At 44.5% G+C, this 17,203-nt stretch overlaps 1 protein-coding gene across 1 annotated transcript in view; it reads left to right on the plus strand.

Annotated features, from left to right (window-relative positions):
• Window positions 1–3,003: 3,003 nt before the first annotated feature.
• Window positions 3,004–17,203, plus strand: part of LOC310785048 (poliovirus receptor homolog) — a gene marked incomplete at both ends in the record, with an annotated part of 198,686 nt that continues 184,486 nt past the window's right edge. Inside the window, 4 exon segments of the mRNA XM_083646044.1 lie at window positions 3,004–3,029; window positions 3,126–3,151; window positions 3,858–3,970; window positions 9,867–10,122. Of these exon segments, the coding sequence (XP_083502170.1) occupies window positions 3,004–3,029; window positions 3,126–3,151; window positions 3,858–3,970; window positions 9,867–10,122 (421 nt within the window).

The following is a 17,203-nucleotide window of genomic DNA, read 5'->3' on the forward strand; positions in this document are numbered from 1 at the left end:
ATGAAAAAGCACTCAGGAGACACCGAAAACACCTTTTGAGATCTGAGGCTTTTCATAAAACATTCGGTGCTGTAGGTTCGGACAGCCAGGCGTCATGCTGCTGGAGAACACTTTGACATTAAATGTCAAAGTGTTCTCCAGCAGCATTTTGTAAAGGGGCACAGTGAATGAAGTGTGTGTGTGTGTGTGTGTGTGGGGGGGGGGGGGGGCATCACCCTGTTCGTGAAGCCGACAGTTTATTAATTTATTAATAAATGAAACCGGAATCATCCCCCTTTTCTATTTCATGGGTAATAACATTGGATATTTTAATGATATATTGATTGCCGGACTGGAAATGTCCCCGATTTTCATTTGAGAAATCTGGTCACCTTACATTTACACCTGGCACTAACATGCGTTTTCTGTGATCCGATTGCAATCGGATAGTCCTTGACCACATTAGCCTGATTTCATTTACACCTGGCATTAACATGCCTTTTGGGTGATCAGATTGGAATCTGATCACCCAAAAGGAGTGTCCTCTCAATCTGCATATAGTTGGCTCTTCTGTTGAAACCAAACTCTTCTGTTGAAGCCAGGTTCTCCTGTTGAAGCCAGGTTCTCCTGTTTAAGCCAGGTTCTCCTGTTGAAGCCAGGTTCTCCTGTTGAAGCCAGGCTCTCCTGTTGAAGCCAGGTTATCCTGTTGAAGCCAGGTTCTCCTGTTGAAGCCAGGTTCTCCTGTTGAAGCCAGGCTCTCCTGTTGAAGCCAGGTTCTCCTGTTGAAGCCAGGTTCTCCTGTTGAAGCCAGGTTATCCTGTTGAAGCCAGGTTCTCCTGTTGAAGCCAGGCTCTCCTGTTGAAGCCAGGTTCTCCTGTTGAAGCCAGGTTCTCCTGTTGAAGCCAGGTTCTCCTGTTGAAGCCAGGCTCTCCTGTTGAAGCCAGGTTCTCCTGTTGAAGCCAGGTTCTCCTGTTGAAGCCAGGTTCTCCTGTTGAAGCCAGGTTTTCCTGTTGAAGCGGCTCTTCTGTCGAGTGTGTTTGAGCAGACACCTGACAGAATGGGCTATAGTGCTGTTCTGAGAGAATAGGCTGCTGCGGGCGCACACTCACACCTCTCTCACTGAAGCTGAGAGGAAGGAGAGGTTGCAGAGAAGATGTGTTATGTAGGATTTGGGCCTCAGTTGCAGATGGTCGCGTGTTCTTGACATGACAACATCGCTGCAGACCTGGCACTAAATAGAAGCACTATGCCTGCTTTACTAGCTGCTGTAGCATGCAGTGTGTTGGATAAATACCTACAGTACATGCTTTACTAGCTGCTGTAGCATGCAGTGTGTTGGATAAATACCTACCTGCTTTACTAGCTGCTGTAGCATGCAGTGTGTTGGATAAATACCTACCTGCTTTACTAGCTGCTGTAGCATGCAGTGTGTTGGATAAATACCTACCTGCTTTACTAGCTGCTGTAGCATGCAGTGTGTTGGATAAATACCTACCTGCTTTACTAGCTGCTGTAGCATGCAGTGTGTTGGATAAATACCTACCTGCTTTACTAGCTGCTGTAGCATGCAGTGTGTTGGATAAATACCTACCTGCTTTACTAGCTGCTGTAGCATGCAGTGTGTTGGATAAATACCTACCTGCTTTACTAGCTGCTGTAGCATGCAGTGTGTTGGATAAATACCTACCTGCTTTACTAGCTGCTGTAGCATGCAGTGTGTTGGATAAATACCTACCTGCTTTACTAGCTGCTGTAGCATGCAGTGTGTTGGATAAATACCTACCTGCTTTACTAGCTGCTGTAGCATGCAGTGTGTTGGATAAATACCTACCTGCTTTACTAGCTGCTGTAGCATGCAGTGTGTTGGATAAATACCTACCTGCTTTACTAGCTGCTGTAGCATGCAGTGTGTTGGATAAATACCTACATGCTTTACTAGCTGCTGTAGCATGCAGTGTGTTGGATAAATACCTACCTGCTTTACTAGCTGATGTAGCATGCAGTGTGTTGGATAAATACCTACCTGCTTTACTAGCTGATGTAGCATGCAGTGTGTTGGATAAATACCTACCTGCTTTACTAGCTGCTGTAGCATGCAGTGTGTTGGATAAATACCTACATGCTTTACTAGCTGCTGTAGCATGCAGTGTTTTGGATAAATACCTACATGCTTTACTAGCTGCTGTAGCATGCAGTGTGTTGGATAAATACCTACCTGTTTTACTAGCTGCTGTAGCATGCAGTGTGTTGGATAAATACCTACCTGCTTTACTAGCTGCTGTAGCATGCAGTGTGTTGGATAAATACCTACAGGCTTTACTAGCTGCTGTAGCATGCAGTGTGTTGGATAAATACCTACCTGCTTTACTAGCTGCTGTAGCATGCAGTGTGTTGGATAAATACCTACAGGCTTTACTAGCTGCTGTAGCATGCAGTGTGTTGGATAAATACCTACCTGCTTTACTAGCTGCTGTAACATGCAGTGTGTTGAATAAATACCTACATGCTTTACTAGCTGCTGTAGCATGCAGTGTGTTGGATAAATACCTACCGTACATGCTTTACTAGCTGCTGTAGCATGCAGTGTTTTGGATAAATACCTACATGCTTTACTAGCTGCTGTAGCATGCAGTGTGTTGGATAAATACCTACCTGCTTTACTAGCTGCTGTAACATGCAGTGTGTTGAATAAATACCTACCTGCTTTACTAGCTGCTGTAACATGCAGTGTGTTGGATAAATACCTACCTGCTTTACTAGCTGCTGTAGCATGCAGTGTGTTGGATAAATACCTACCTGCTTTACTAGCTGCTGTAGCATGCAGTGTGTTGGATAAATACCTACATGCTACATGACGGTTTAACACTACATGCAACTGTGTTGTTTTTCATTTTACAGTCACTGATCTCACACCATCTCATCACCATGTGGAGCTCCTTATTCTTCAGACTCAATCGATCACAGAAAAACAAATGCAGTCTGGGATTTTAATTGAAAAGGAACCTGCTTGCTAGGCCATTTGAGATGCAGTTTGGTGAAGCAGCCTGCTGGTCAGCGGCCGCTGCACACTCAGTTTTCAGACGGTGTTTGAGGCTATAACCCTCAAACCCTCTCATCTCCTTTAAAGTGTGAATGTCTGGTTGCAGTGCAGCAGAGCGATGTGTGATCTCCGGTAAGGACGTGCGGCTGCGCCCATTGAATTTCAAACGGATTAGCGAACGGGCGGAGGCCTTGACGCGGCGCTCCTGGAGGCCCGCCCCCCTAGTGATGCGCCTCCTGGTGGACGGGCTCTGCTCTAATGAGGAGCGCCCGGCTTAAAGGAGTTATAACACACTGCCTAAGGCTCTTCTATCAAAGCCTGATGATTCGGATCTTCTCTCTCTCTCTCTCCTTCTCTCCTCTCTCTCTCTAACCCTTCCTAACCTTGTTCTCTCTCTCTCTCTCTAACCCTTCCTAACCTCTCTCTGCATCTGCTTTCTGTCTGTGTCTCTCTCTCTCTCTCTCTCTCTCTCTCTCTCTCTCTGTCTTTGCACTGTCCTCATATATAACCTTCATTTAAAATTAATTTAAAACATAACCGACAGCAACTGCATTAAAATAAATCCAGATTCATAATGAAATAGTTGAAGTGCCTCTCTCTCTCTCTCTCTCTCTCTCTCTCTCTCTCTCTCCCCCTCCTCTTCTATGTTCTCTCCTTCTCGGTCTCGGTCTCTTCTCTCACCAGTTATTGCCATGGCAGTTTACAAAATGTGAAATATGGAAACAAACAAACAAACAATCGTTTAATTATTCAAACAAAATTGGTGTTGCAGCTGGTTGCATAATCCCCCTGTCTGTCTGTCTGTCTGTCTGTGTGTCTGGTCTTGTCGTCTGTGCAGGTGTGGGGGCTCAGAGAGTGCGAGTGGAGGAGGAGGTAGAGGCCTACCCCACAGAGTCTGTGGATCTACGCTGCCAGTTCATCGATGGAGGAGGCCGCACCAAACTCACACAGGTGAGTCCGCTAAGAGGCTAACCTGAAGGGAGACACGTCCCTCCTGCTGTAACTGTCGGCTCCCTGGGTATCGACCGGAATAACCCAGTACCAAGTAGTATCTAAACTCCTCTGGTCAAACGATGCAGTTACCTGCATTTGATCACCTTTTTTTCTAGAAGAAAATGTCTATTTGTATGGTTTTGCTCGCAGCCAATCACCGCAAGCGTTCTTCGATTTAATGTGACGTGTGATTGGTCCACTGCTGCAGCAGCTACGACCCATACAGTACAGTCTGTGGTGGTGACATCGAGCGCGGTGTGTGTGACGGAGTTGACAGTTCAGCGTGCCGGGATCCTACCAACACATTCAAAAGTATGGCTTAAACAAGGTATCATATCAAGTACTCTATTGGGATCCGTATCACATTAAGGGTACTGGTACTGGTATCATACTTACCGTAAATTCCGGACTATAAGCCGCACCTTTTTCCCCGTTTTTTGGCCTTTTTTGGCCCCTGCAGCTTATATAACGGTGCGGCTTATCTATGGATTAAAAAAAAAAAAAAAAAAATCTCTCTTTTTTAGCACTCTTTCTAACTATAAATCCTATATAACTATAATAAGTTTTAATTTCCTCTCTTGCCCTCTTTTCACCACACTGTATGACACTGTATGACACTGTGTGCACTGTAAAAAACAACACAGGTGGTGTTGTGTTATGTTGTTTTGTTGAAATGTTAATAAATGGGAGCTTCCTCAAACAGCCATCTCTTTCCCAACAATCCCCTCTGTGCATGAACCCTTACATATGGTAATTAAACATTAAAACACAATAAAAAAAATAAAAAAAATACCATTAAAACACCCGCGGCTTATAGTCCGGTGCGGCTTATATAAGAAAAAAATAGTCAACTTTGCAGGTGCGGCTTATACACCGGTGCGCCTTATAGTCCGGAATTTACGGTACTTAAGCTGAGCTTTTCAAAATAAGATTTGCTTGTCTTAAGTTTTGCCCAATTTAGTGAATTCACTGGAGAGTGTAAATGAAGAAAAGGCTGCTTTAATTGGATGTCTGTATCTGTGATCGGTGAATCTTGTCGAAGTCACGAAAGGTCAACGTTTCCCCTGTGATCATTTCCTGGTGCAGCGCAAAACAACAACATTCAGGCCTGCCAGGAAAACTACTTTATTGAGGCGATACAAATGTAGGCATAACACTGGTTTGTTAACGATGCTGTCACCTGGCTGTTATTAATGAACTTAATATTTAATATTTGATTAAGGCTGTGGCATCTGATATGTCATGCGAATACTATGGACATCTGGGCGCTGTGACATTTTGTACAAATCAAGTAATTAAAAAAACGACAGAAAAGTTGTATTATTGTGTACTACAAATATGATTGGGAAAATTACAAATATCGTGTTTTCCTTGCATGTTGTTCCCTGAACTAGCGTGAGTAGTAAATACACTACGAGTCAAAAGTTTGGACACCCCGTGTTACCTCTGGCTTGGTCGGGCGTCCATACAGGCACGGTTGGCTGTGTCTGCGGGTGGGAAGCCGGATTGAGGGTATGTGTCCTGGTCGCTGCACTAGCGCCTCCTCTGGTCGGGCCTGTTCGGGGTGGAAAGGAACTTGTGGGAATAGTGTGATCCTCCCACATGCTACGTCCTGCTGGTGAAGCTGCCCGCTGTCATGTACTGTAAAAAGAAACGGCTGGCAACTACGCATATGTCGGTGGAAGCATGGTGCTAGTCTACGGCTCTCCCCAGATCGGCAGAGGGTGGAGCAGCGACCAGGGCAGCAGGGGGAAATTGGGGGGGGAATCAGGAAAATATTAATAATAATAATTATTATAATAATAAGCAAAGGGCGGCTACTTCAAATAATCTAAAATATAAGATAGTTTGGTTAGATTTTTTCCTCACTGATTAATTACATTTGCGTTATTTTCATAGTTGTGATGTCTTTACTGTTGTTCTAAAATGTGGAAAATATCTAAAAAAAATGTATTGTGTCCAAACGTTTGACCGGTAGTGTATATCTCTCACAGTTATTTTCAGCCTGCCCTGGCCATTTGGAGAGGGTGTGAAGGTTGAAGAGTGCCAGACGGTTCTGACTATTTGAAAGTCAATATAGTCCAACTGACAACCTGGCACAAGCAGTAGCTGTTTGTGTCAGTGTGGTTCAGATCCAGGTGTGACCCGATCCCTCAGTGAGTCATGGGCCGAGTCGATAGTCAGTTTGTTGAGATTTAACAAGTGAAACGGCAGACAGGCTGAAGTGCCTCCGCTCACCTTTCCCCTTCAATCTGCAGCTAACGAGGGGGGTTTCTGCAGCTTAACGAGGGGGGTTCGTACGGTGTTAAATTTGTGCTGACACCTGGGTTACCATGACAACCCGACCCCCGCTGCTCCCTCGTTCCTTTCCCTCTACAGGGCACACATCTAATAGATGTTTACTAAATGGTTATTGATGAACTTAATTCCCTCCACTTCCCGGGTCACTTGGACGGCGTCATTTGACACTCTGACAACTGGAGAGGAAAGAAATCAATGTGGCGGGCACTCTGCCTCGCCGGTAGAGATCCACACAGTGATGAAAGCTATCGATGTATCTCGAATATCTTTAGATGTGAAGAAGAGAAGCTGGTAAGATGGCCCTCGTTTCAAAGGGTGTTCTTGAAAATGGCAGCGGGGCCTTGAGAGAGTGTTTGCATGTCTGAGAGAGCGTATATAGATTCCTGCATGGCTCTTTTACTCACACAGCTTTAATTCAGTGTGACATTTCTTACCCCAAAGGAATTTTATTTCAGCATTTCATTGTGGTCAAAAGAAAAATGTAAATAGAACAAATCTCGATGCTTGTCAGGAATATGCTTTATACTCGTATTACTGTACACAGCAATATTGATTTGGTAACACCTTGACCGTCTTGACTGTTAATCGTTTGACCTATTTATTTAATGCCTACTTAACACTCCTCCTATTCATGTATATATTGGACTGCACTTGCAATGTTGCGATTTTTTCTTTTATTCCTATTTTCCTTTTATCTTTGAATATCGATATGACCGCTATGCTGCAGCTGCATACTTACACTAAGACAAATTCCATGTAATCTTGCGTATTATAACAATACAAGTGATTCTGATTCTGATTCTGAAAACTGAATCACTCATTTGAAATCCAATGAGTTTCAACCCCGGGGTCTTGTTCGTGAGTGAGGGGACTACGGAGCGTGAGATGAGCCGGGGGAATCGGAGCAGCAGCTATTTTGCATTCGGGGAAAAAAAGCTGAGCCAGAAGACAAAGCTCTCGATCTACCGCTCAATCGGTTTGTTTCCACATAACCATCTGGGAGGGAAGGAGTCACTCACGAAACCGTTCAAAAAATACCTGACAGGTGATTGGATGAGCCATCTGTCTATCACATCTATCATGGGCTCGCTCTCGCTAGCGTCACACTAAAGCCCGCCCATAGCTGCCTCTGGATGCTGATTGGTGTGAACCACTGGCGGCTCAGATCCCAACCAATAGATCGGAGCGTGGCAAGATGGATTTGTCATGTGTGATCTCATGATCATGACGATCGTGATCTCATGATCTTACGCAAATCCAGCTGCTCCATGAACTGTGGAGTCATGGCCGAAAGGACGAGATACAAGTGGCCGGAATATGTTTCCTCAGGAGGATGCCTGGCATCTTACCTTAGGGATAGGGTTGAGAAGCTCAGCCATCCATGAGGGACTCGGTGTAGAACCGCTGCTCCTTCACATTCCCATAGAAAGGAGCCAGTTGAGGTGGCATCTCGTAAGGATGCCTCCTGGTCACCTCCCCAGGGAGGTTTTTCAGGCATGTCCAACCGGGAGGAGGCCACGGGGCAGACCGAGACCTGACTGTAAGCGGTTGAAGATGGATGTAGTTTTAACTTTTATATTAACCAACCAGACGAGTTGAGAAGAACATAATTCTTTATATCAACAGCAACTACAATTTCGGGGTGAAGAAGTGTTAAACACACACAATACACACACCAGTAATGGGCCCGGTACTTCCATATCTTGCCGTTGGCCACTGAGCAGCTCCATTGGATTATGTTTCTTTTGGTGTACAGTGATAAAAGGGAGAAAGAGGAGACGTCTTTTTAATTTGTGCAAGTGTGATACAATCGGTTCAATAAGAGTTTCCTGTAGGAGTGAAGTGTGTTACAATCAGTTCAATAAGAGTTTCCTGTAGGAGTGAAATCGTGAATATCTGCAGCGGCTCATCCACCTGACAGAGCTGCTCACACTGGAGGAATGTCATTAGTCTGGCTTTCAATGGAGACTTTGAGCTGTGTGTGCTGGATGGTCTCAATGCCTTTTCCACCCTGACAAGAATTTTGTGAATGAAAATGAGAAATATACGAGGTTCCCGGCCGCACACTTGCAAATGTGAATACTGTACAGAATTTTGCTTTTTCTCACTCACTCCTATGTCACCACCTGCTCTCCCTGCAGGGCTTGAAATTAACTTTTTTGACCACCTGCCAATATGGCTGCTAGATTTTAAAGTTACCAGGCAATTAGAATTTCCACTAGCCGAAATGTTTTTCTTGAAATAAACCAGAATATGAGTGGGTTAATTTAAGCATAAGTATCAGTAAGTGGCCCGGGATTCTCAAAGCATGTGTTGAGGGTCACACAAGAACAAAAATACACTCTTGAAGCTAAATAAATCCAAAACCAACGAGTTAATTATTTAAATGTTTACTTCAATGTAGAACAGTCATTTCTTACACATGAGATTACTTTTAGCCTTTTAGCCGTAAAGATTATTGAAAGATATTCCATATTCCGGACTGAAATGCTATAACAGAAGTGGAGTATTGGCCAGAATGACATGAACATTTGGAAACTTATTCAGCGGGTATCTTGCATGTTGTTTCAGATGCATTGTAAAAAAATAAAAAATAAAATGCAATTCCATCGCGGGCCACACAGGAGGCGCCGGCGGGCCCGTATTTTGCCTATGTGTGATGTAGGCTATAGGTCCATTGACACCAGGGGCAGGACAATTAACAATCAACATAATAAATAAGCCAATTAACATTACATACCGGTAATACATCAATAAATAGATAAACATTATTAAAGAACATACATTGAGCCATTTAGTCTAAAAAGAAAATAGACTAAAATAACTTAGAAGTTAGTGAATGCAAAAATGTACTTGGCTTTTTTTCCTTTCAATATTTTATTTTTTCAATTTTCAGAATACCCAAAAAACAAACAAACTCAGACACAGGAAAATGAAATAAAGAAAAAGCATACATACGTATATATCGATATCGACATTCCAATATTACAACGTGGTGCTACCAGCTGAATAAGGTGCTTATGTACTTGTAAGAGATGTTGTGCATGGAATCCCACACAATGGGTCTATGAGAAACCCGCCGGGCGAGTCACCCGTCGCCCCTAACCTTGTCAAGGTAGGCCAGAAACACGTCCCAGATCATTAAAAATATTTGAAGTCAGTTGGTCCTCAGGAACCTGAGTCTCTCCATCCGTATAACAGAGATCATGTCCGCCAACCACAGCTGAAAAGAAGGTGGGGAGGGGAACTTCCATTCCTGCAGAATGAGTTTCTTGGTGACGGTTGTCCCCTGTGTCAGAGACTGTTGCACAGTTGTAGGGAAGCTCAGAGAGGAGTCCGAGCAGCCGAAGATGGCGAATTCTTAAAGTTTACTTGGTCGAGGGAACTTTGCATTCAAATACTCCCCTATCGGCATCAATACATATCAATACAATACTAGCATTGCTATCGGCTTTCAAATCCTACATCGCGCTAACCATAGTCCTTTTCTCTCTCTCTCTCTCTCTCTCTCTCTCTCTCTCTCTCTCTCTCCCTCTCTCTCTCTCTCTCCCAGGTTTCTTGGATATGGGAGCCCGTTGACGGCCAGCGGGAGAGCCAGCGGGACAACATCGCCGTGTTCCACCCACTTTACGGACAGAGCTTCCCCAACGCAGCCTACCAGAACCGGGTGGTCTTCATCCAGGGAACTCTGGAGAACCCGTCCATCCGCATCTCCAACCTCAACATGTCCGACGCCGGCCGCTACACCTGCGAGTACGCCACCTACCCCTCGGGCAACGAGCAGGGCACCACCAACCTGGTCATGCTCGGTGAGTCCAGTCCGGCTCCTCCGGCTCCTTACTTTGAATAATGGATAATGGATACAGGACCACTCAAAAGTTTGGACATTTTTCACATTTTAGAATAAAATAGACATAAGATATATGAAAATAACACAAATGGAATTATGCAGTGAGGAAAAAATGCTAAACAAATCAAAACTATATTTTGCCTTGGTGGATAAGCAAAGGCTTTGGAAAAAATTAATATAATATAGGATCAACCTCACTATTTACATTTGTCTCTGAAACACATTTCAAACATTTACAGAAGCCTTGAGTTCAAAATGTCTTTAAGAGAATGAATAACGTAGTGCATTAAATCAAGTGGGTCCAGACTCACTGCTAGTGTATAACAAGCTGTTGTATTGTATGTCTCATAATTTAAGCGCACAGAGCACCAGGGGCTGCAGTTCAAAAACGTTTAAGCTTTTAGCAAAAGAGGACCTTGCTTCAAACAGGTTTTCAAAACAGGACCGTGCATCAAACTGAAGAGCTCTGCCCAGCCTGTCAGCCATCTGTTTAGCACCGCCAGCTAAAAGACAAGCAACGCTTGGACCCGAAACCAAAGCTAGCAGCTAGCTAGCGGACAGTGGAGATGATATTTTCATCCCACCCCAATATGAGGGTATTGGTGTAGATGCAATGTTATGCTTCTGTAGGTCGCAGATGAGGTCTGCTCCCAGAGCTAGAGTTATCTCACCATCATTATAAATAAAACCAAAGCTTTTGAAGATTACTTTCTTGCTATCTCTGCTTGGTTAGATAGAGCAGAGTGGAGAGAGACAGGAGAGAGATTGGGATGAAGAGTCAAACTCACACACACATTATGCGAATATTGTCATTTTTATATACTATAGGACGCCAAATCATCACGGATGACATCACTGATGACATAATTACAGTGGGGAGTCGGCAGTGATAATGTCATAATTACAGTGGTGATGTCATCATTGATGAGTCGACTCACTCACACACACACTCACACACACACACGCACACACGCACGCGGACACTTCTCATTCTTATTATAGGAAGGATAATATATAATAGAGACCTAGATTTCCTCCTCCAGTGGAACCTCTCTCATCTTCGAGTTGGGATCGTTTTCTTCCTAATCTTCACAATATTGGCTTTGTTTTTTTACCCCAATGTGACGATAATAGAGGAGCCTGAGTTTGTACATGTTGACTGGTGTAAAACATGGAACAAGGAGCTAAAATGAGTCTTGTATGAGACACAATGCGAGCTGGATTTGTGACATGAACAATGTGTTGTGGATTTAACGTCAAGACGTGAACATGAACATGACGTCCTGTCAGCAGCTGGTGATCGGTGTGGATTAGCTTCCCGTGTTAAAATAAAACAACGGGTCTGTTCTCACAATACAACACGGTTATTGTACATAATCAGATTAAGGTGCTAGCATGTTTAAACCGTTTACACAGTTGGAAGTAATGGGATTTCCCACAGTAGCCCGGCTTTACATGGATTTAGCTGACAGTTTGGTTTGGTTAGTTTAGTTTAGAGAGGAAACAACAGAGTGAGATCCAGTTAAACAAAATGTGCTTACAGAACGTCTTGGTGCAAACAGTTTGATCTGTGTGACTGTGTTCATGTTCCTTTTGCACCTGCTCCAGTTTGCCTTTGCCATCTTGTCGTTTCTGTACGCAAACACCCCATCGCAGAGTCAGCTTCACCTCCTCCTCCTCCTCTGTGAGCTTCTCCACACAGTCAGCTTCACCTCCTCCTCCTCTGTGAGCTTCTCCACACAGTCAGCTTCACCTCCTCCTCCTCTGTGAGCTTCTCCACACAGAGTCAGCTTCACCACCTCCTCCTCTGTGAGCTTCTCCACACAGTCAGCTTCACCTCCTCCTCCTCTGTGAGCTTCTCCACACAGTCAGCTTCACCTCCTCCTCCTCTGTAAGCTTCTCCACACAGTCAGGTTCACCTCCTCCTCCTCCTCTGTGAGCTTCTCCACACAGAGTCAGCTTCACCTCCTCCTCCTCTGTGAGCTTCTCCACACAGAGTCAGCTTCACCTCCTCCTCCTCTGTGAGCTTCTCCACACAGAGTCAGCTTCACCTCCTCCTCCTCTGTGAGCTTCTCCACACAGTCAGCTTCACCTCCTCCTCCTCTGTGAGCTTCTCCACACAGAGTCAGGTTCACCTCCTCCTCCTCCTCCTCTGTGATCTTCTCCACACAGAGTCAGCTTCACCTCCTCCTCCTCTGTGAGCTTCTCCACACAGTCAGCTTCACCTCCTCCTCCTCTGTGAGCTTCTCCACACAGTCAGCTTCACCTCCTCCTCCTCTGTGAGCTTCTCCACACAGTCAGGTTCACCTCCTCCTCCTCCTCTGTGAGCTTCTCCACACAGAGTCAGCTTCACCTCCTCCTCCTCTGTGAGCTTCTCCACACAGTCAGCTTCACCTCCTCCTCCTCCTCTGTGAGCTTCTCCACACAGTCAGGTTCACCTCCTCCTCCTCCTCTGTGAGCTTCTCCACACAGAGTCAGCTTCACCTCCTCCTCCTCCTCTGTGAGCTTCTCCACACACAGTCAGCTTCACCTCCTCCTCCTCTGTGAGCTTCTCTACACAGAGTCAGCTTCACCTCCTCCTCCTCTGTGAGCTTCTCCACACAGAGTCAGGTTCACCTCCTCCTCCTCTGTGAGCTTCTCCACACAGAGTCAGGTTCACCTCCTCCTCCTCTGTGAGCTTCTCCACACAGAGTCAGCTTCACCTCCTCCTCCTCCTCTGTGAGCTTCTCCACACAGTCAGGTTCACCTCCTCCTCCTCTGTGAGCTTCTCCACACAGACTCAGGTTCACCTCCTCCTCCTGTGTGAGCTTCTCCACACAGAGTCAGGTTCACCTCCTCCTACTCCTCTGTGAGCTTCTCCACACAGTCAGTTTCACCTCCTCCTCCTCTGTGAGCGTCTTCACACATTTGCGAAATCTAAAAACCTGAATTAAATCAGAGTTAAAGCGATTCCTCGATGAGTCGATGATCCTCTGTTATCTGTTGCTTCGGTAGAGGAGACTGGAGAATTGTAATTATTCTCTCTTCATTCAGCCCGTGTATGGAGGAGCAGTCTGAAAATCAGTGGCGCCTAAACAGACGTGAACAAATCAGATTCTGACAATACATACGAAAGTCAGTGTGCTGATTTTCTTTTGAAGTGAATCACTTTCTTTATGTCATTCAACCAACAAGTGTGACAATGAGGTGCGGTTGGAAGAGTGTAGTTGTTACACTTGTTCAGAAAAGAAGAGCTATTCACTTCAACACAAGTCTGATATCAAACCTTTTGGGTGACCTCATGGCAAGATGACCACACAAGCCAAGGTACGACCAACATCGAGTTCAACATCACTTCTGGTGTTGGTGCAGACTGAGCAGATGTGTGGTGTTAGGTATGTTAACTGGGCTGTGGTTACATTGTTTACGACTTTATTCTGAGGAAGATAATCAGACCAGTCACATGACACCCGCCATGGTCCGAACGTTACCTTCATCCGGTTAAGATCGGACTATTCAACAGTGTTCATTTTGATACTGTAGGAAATTTAGATTTTGTTTTTGTCATAGTCTTTTGACTAAAATGTCAATTAGTCTTAGTAATATTTCAGTCATCTGAAATGTTTTAGTTTGAGTAAAGTGTAAAGTTATTTAAATGTTTCTCTACAATTTCCAAACTCATTGGAAAGATGTAGTAATCTGTTATTAGGGAATGGTAGTAAGGTTTGAACATACAGGCAACAGATTTAACTGTTTAACGTCTTCCCTTCTGATTGGATCTCTTCCCAATACGTCCCTCTCTCCCTATTTTCATGTAGTTTTTATTCATTGATGAAAATAGATTTCCTAATAGTTTTTCGTCATGACAACTTTGTTTTTATTTCGTTAACGTCTAGTTTTCGTCAGTGAAAAGAGGTAATTTTAGTCTAGTTTTAGCTCTAGTTTTAGTCAACAAAATTAACGCTGCTATTCAACGGAGATTTTTCTTTGCTGACCATGAAGAAACCAAGGAAAACCTATAAGACACGGGAGGAAGAGTCTGGAACCTGCAGCGCACACACACACGCACGCACGCACGCAGACAGTTTTTCATTTGATGTTTATATTATGAGTTACGTTCGTTGGTGTGAGATGTGAGAGACGCTTGAGGTCTCCCTCCGCTATCTGGGGCCAATTTCCTTTCAGCGCTTATTTGTATTTGATTTATTTTGTACAAATGGAATTGAAGAAGAAAAGAAAGTTCAAATCAAATGTTGTCTACAGGTGTGGTGGTGCCTCAAAACTGCGTCTGGGAATTTTCTTATCTGCTGCACTCCAACTGTATTTCACGTGGCGCTTGTGTAAGTCACCGTGGAGGCGCTGTACAGTAAGCAATTAAAAAAAACACAATCATTAGAATAAATTCATTATAGAGTCCCAGTTGGTGCAGTCATTACGGTCCGCGGAAAGAAATGTTTGAAATTTACTTTCATGTATTCCCCTCCTGGGCCAATCATATTTTCCCCCTGTAGTTTCTGTAATTCTCAGCAAACCTTCAGAAGACAATGCCGAATCGCCTGCGGAAGCTTCTCTCGCACCGAGCAGAACACCCGCGAGAATTAGCAGGACCTGGCTGTCTTGCAGACAAAACACGAGGGGAGATGTGTTCTTCTTTGTCTGGCTTGCAGCTAGATGTAGGCTAAGCCTCCTAAACTGACATCCCTGACATAAAGTGGAGGTACAGTGTAAACTATAGGGAATACCTATTGGAAAGCTCGCTGACTTGCCTTTGTCTACAGCTGCAGCAGGGCCAAGCTTGTGCTTGGTGAACGAAGTGTCTCAAAGTCAGTGGAAGGCAGTCATACCTTGTTGTGTACAGAATCAGCATGAGCCAATCATATTACACCTTATTGGATCCAGGCCCGCTGGCAGCCAATCATATTACATCTTATTGGATATAGAACCACCAGCACTCCAATCATATCACAACTTATTTAAGTATGAATACATAATCCTGACAGCCAATCGTATTATAACTTATTGGATACAGCGCCGGCACCAGCCAATCCTATTACCACTTATTGGAGTGTGAATAAAGAACCACTCACTTGGCAGTGAATGATATCGCATCGTCTTGGCAGGGGAAAATGACTGGTAGCCAATATAGCACCTTATTGGATATACTGTCGAATCACAGCCAGCAGGACATCAATAGCAATTCAAGGGCTGGAGAGTTTAGTGGGTTTCCAGCCAGCACTTAGTGTTCCTGCCGCTCAGAGCGACGAATTATCCCCACTGGTTTGAATCTGAAGGGAGTCTGGAGGTTAGCAACAGTCTGCAGACTGGAGGGTCATCAGCTGATCCATAGATCAACTGGCAGGTTTTAGTTTTACAAACATTTCTCTGAGGCAGAAATAATATCATTGAGTACAGCAGGAATGCGTCTGGAAGACCTGGATGTTAGCATTTCCGGTTCCTAGGTGTAAACGTTAATGGGATTTGTGTGTGTTCTTCTGGGTAAGCCTACAAAAAATATGTCGTTCCTACGGTCCTCTATTTATTAAGACTGAAACCCATGAAAAACACAAGACATAAGAGAGACGGAAGCTAAAATTGAGAGAAGAGATCTGGAGCAAACAGTCAATTTTAGCTAATTTAATAGGTGCAAGACGGAAGCTAAACTCTGCTAACCTGACACGGCCAAACGATGGTTTGTTTTCACATAACCATCTGCGAACGAGTCGTCAGGAAACTGTTTCAAAGGGCAGGCACTTTCAAAAGAATACCTGGCAGGTGATTGGATGAACCATCTGTCTATCACGGGCTCGCTTCTCAGCTGGCATCACAGCTGAATAACTGAGTCTTCTCTGAATAAGTAGTCTCCTCAGCATCTGTTGCTAAGGTGCCCTTTAGCGGGGCTCTTAGCCCCCAGCCGCTCCAGTCGGATGCTCACTGGCGCCCCCTAGCAGCGGACTATGTGGTCGGACAAGGCAGCTCCTGGGTGGGAAGATGTATCACTATGAATGAGAAACAGGGGGGTGCTTAAAAATACATACGTGGTAAGCAAACCATCCCTGGATGACTCGAGGTTAAACAAAACTAAAAATCCACCCAAGCCAGTGTGCCCTGTGTTTATGTATTGCGGCATTTTAGCAAAAGAAGAGTAAAAACATGTATTAATTAAAGAGATCCATTATCCCCCAGAGTTATTGTCATCCTTGGTTAAGAGGAGCTAAACGGCAGTAAAAGATAGCCCCAACAAAACAAGTAATGAGCTATTTCCTGACTGTGGAGATGTAATGCTATGCTGCTGGTCTTTCATAAGGTCTAGTCTATTGTCATTCAGCAGGTACACCCAAACTAGAAGAACGGACCGTGCTGCGGCACAAGCTGCCTCGCTCAATTATTCTTCTCATCCTTCTCGAAACAGAAAGGAAGCCCATGTTCCATTCCTTTTATTGTGGAGTTGGTGATAACAGATGTGGCGAAGTTTAACGAGACAATTTGTTTTTAGTGCACATTGTACGTTTGCCCTCAAATAGACGCATTAAAGAAGTCAAAAAAGAGTCAAACAACAAGTCTTGAAATGTGAGACCTCGAGGCCCTTTGTGATTTTTTGATCTGACGTGTGATACTCCCAACAGGTGACTCTTATTTCCTTTCCCCTCCTTTCCAAACGCCAAAATGTGATTATATTAGATACTAACAACGAGCACATAGTATATATACCTGATCACTTCACATGAGTGAGCTGCTCTGCAGAGTGTGTAAGGGGACATTCACACCAAAAGCGCTTTTTTCAGTCAGAACGCTATGAAAATCATGTCGAGAGCGCTTCCATTGTGCACAAAACACAACGCACGGAGCGGTTTTTTAGTGCTCCGTTTTATTTTCCCCTGCAGTCGCGCGCACTAGAGTTGACGAGACAACGACCACACAGACGGCAGCTGGTTTTGTCTGTTTGATGTTGTTGACCGTCAACATGAAAGCCAGATTATTGCCAATTCTGGCAGCAGCAGAGGTTGAAAATCCCTCGGGAGGAGAAAAGGTAGGATGAGTGAAAAAGACGAGCAAGTGAAGGC

The sequence above is a fragment of the Poromitra crassiceps genome, assembly GCF_964638095.1.
Source record: "Poromitra crassiceps genome assembly, chromosome: 11".
Taxonomy (NCBI): Eukaryota; Metazoa; Chordata; class Actinopteri; order Beryciformes; family Melamphaidae; genus Poromitra; species Poromitra crassiceps.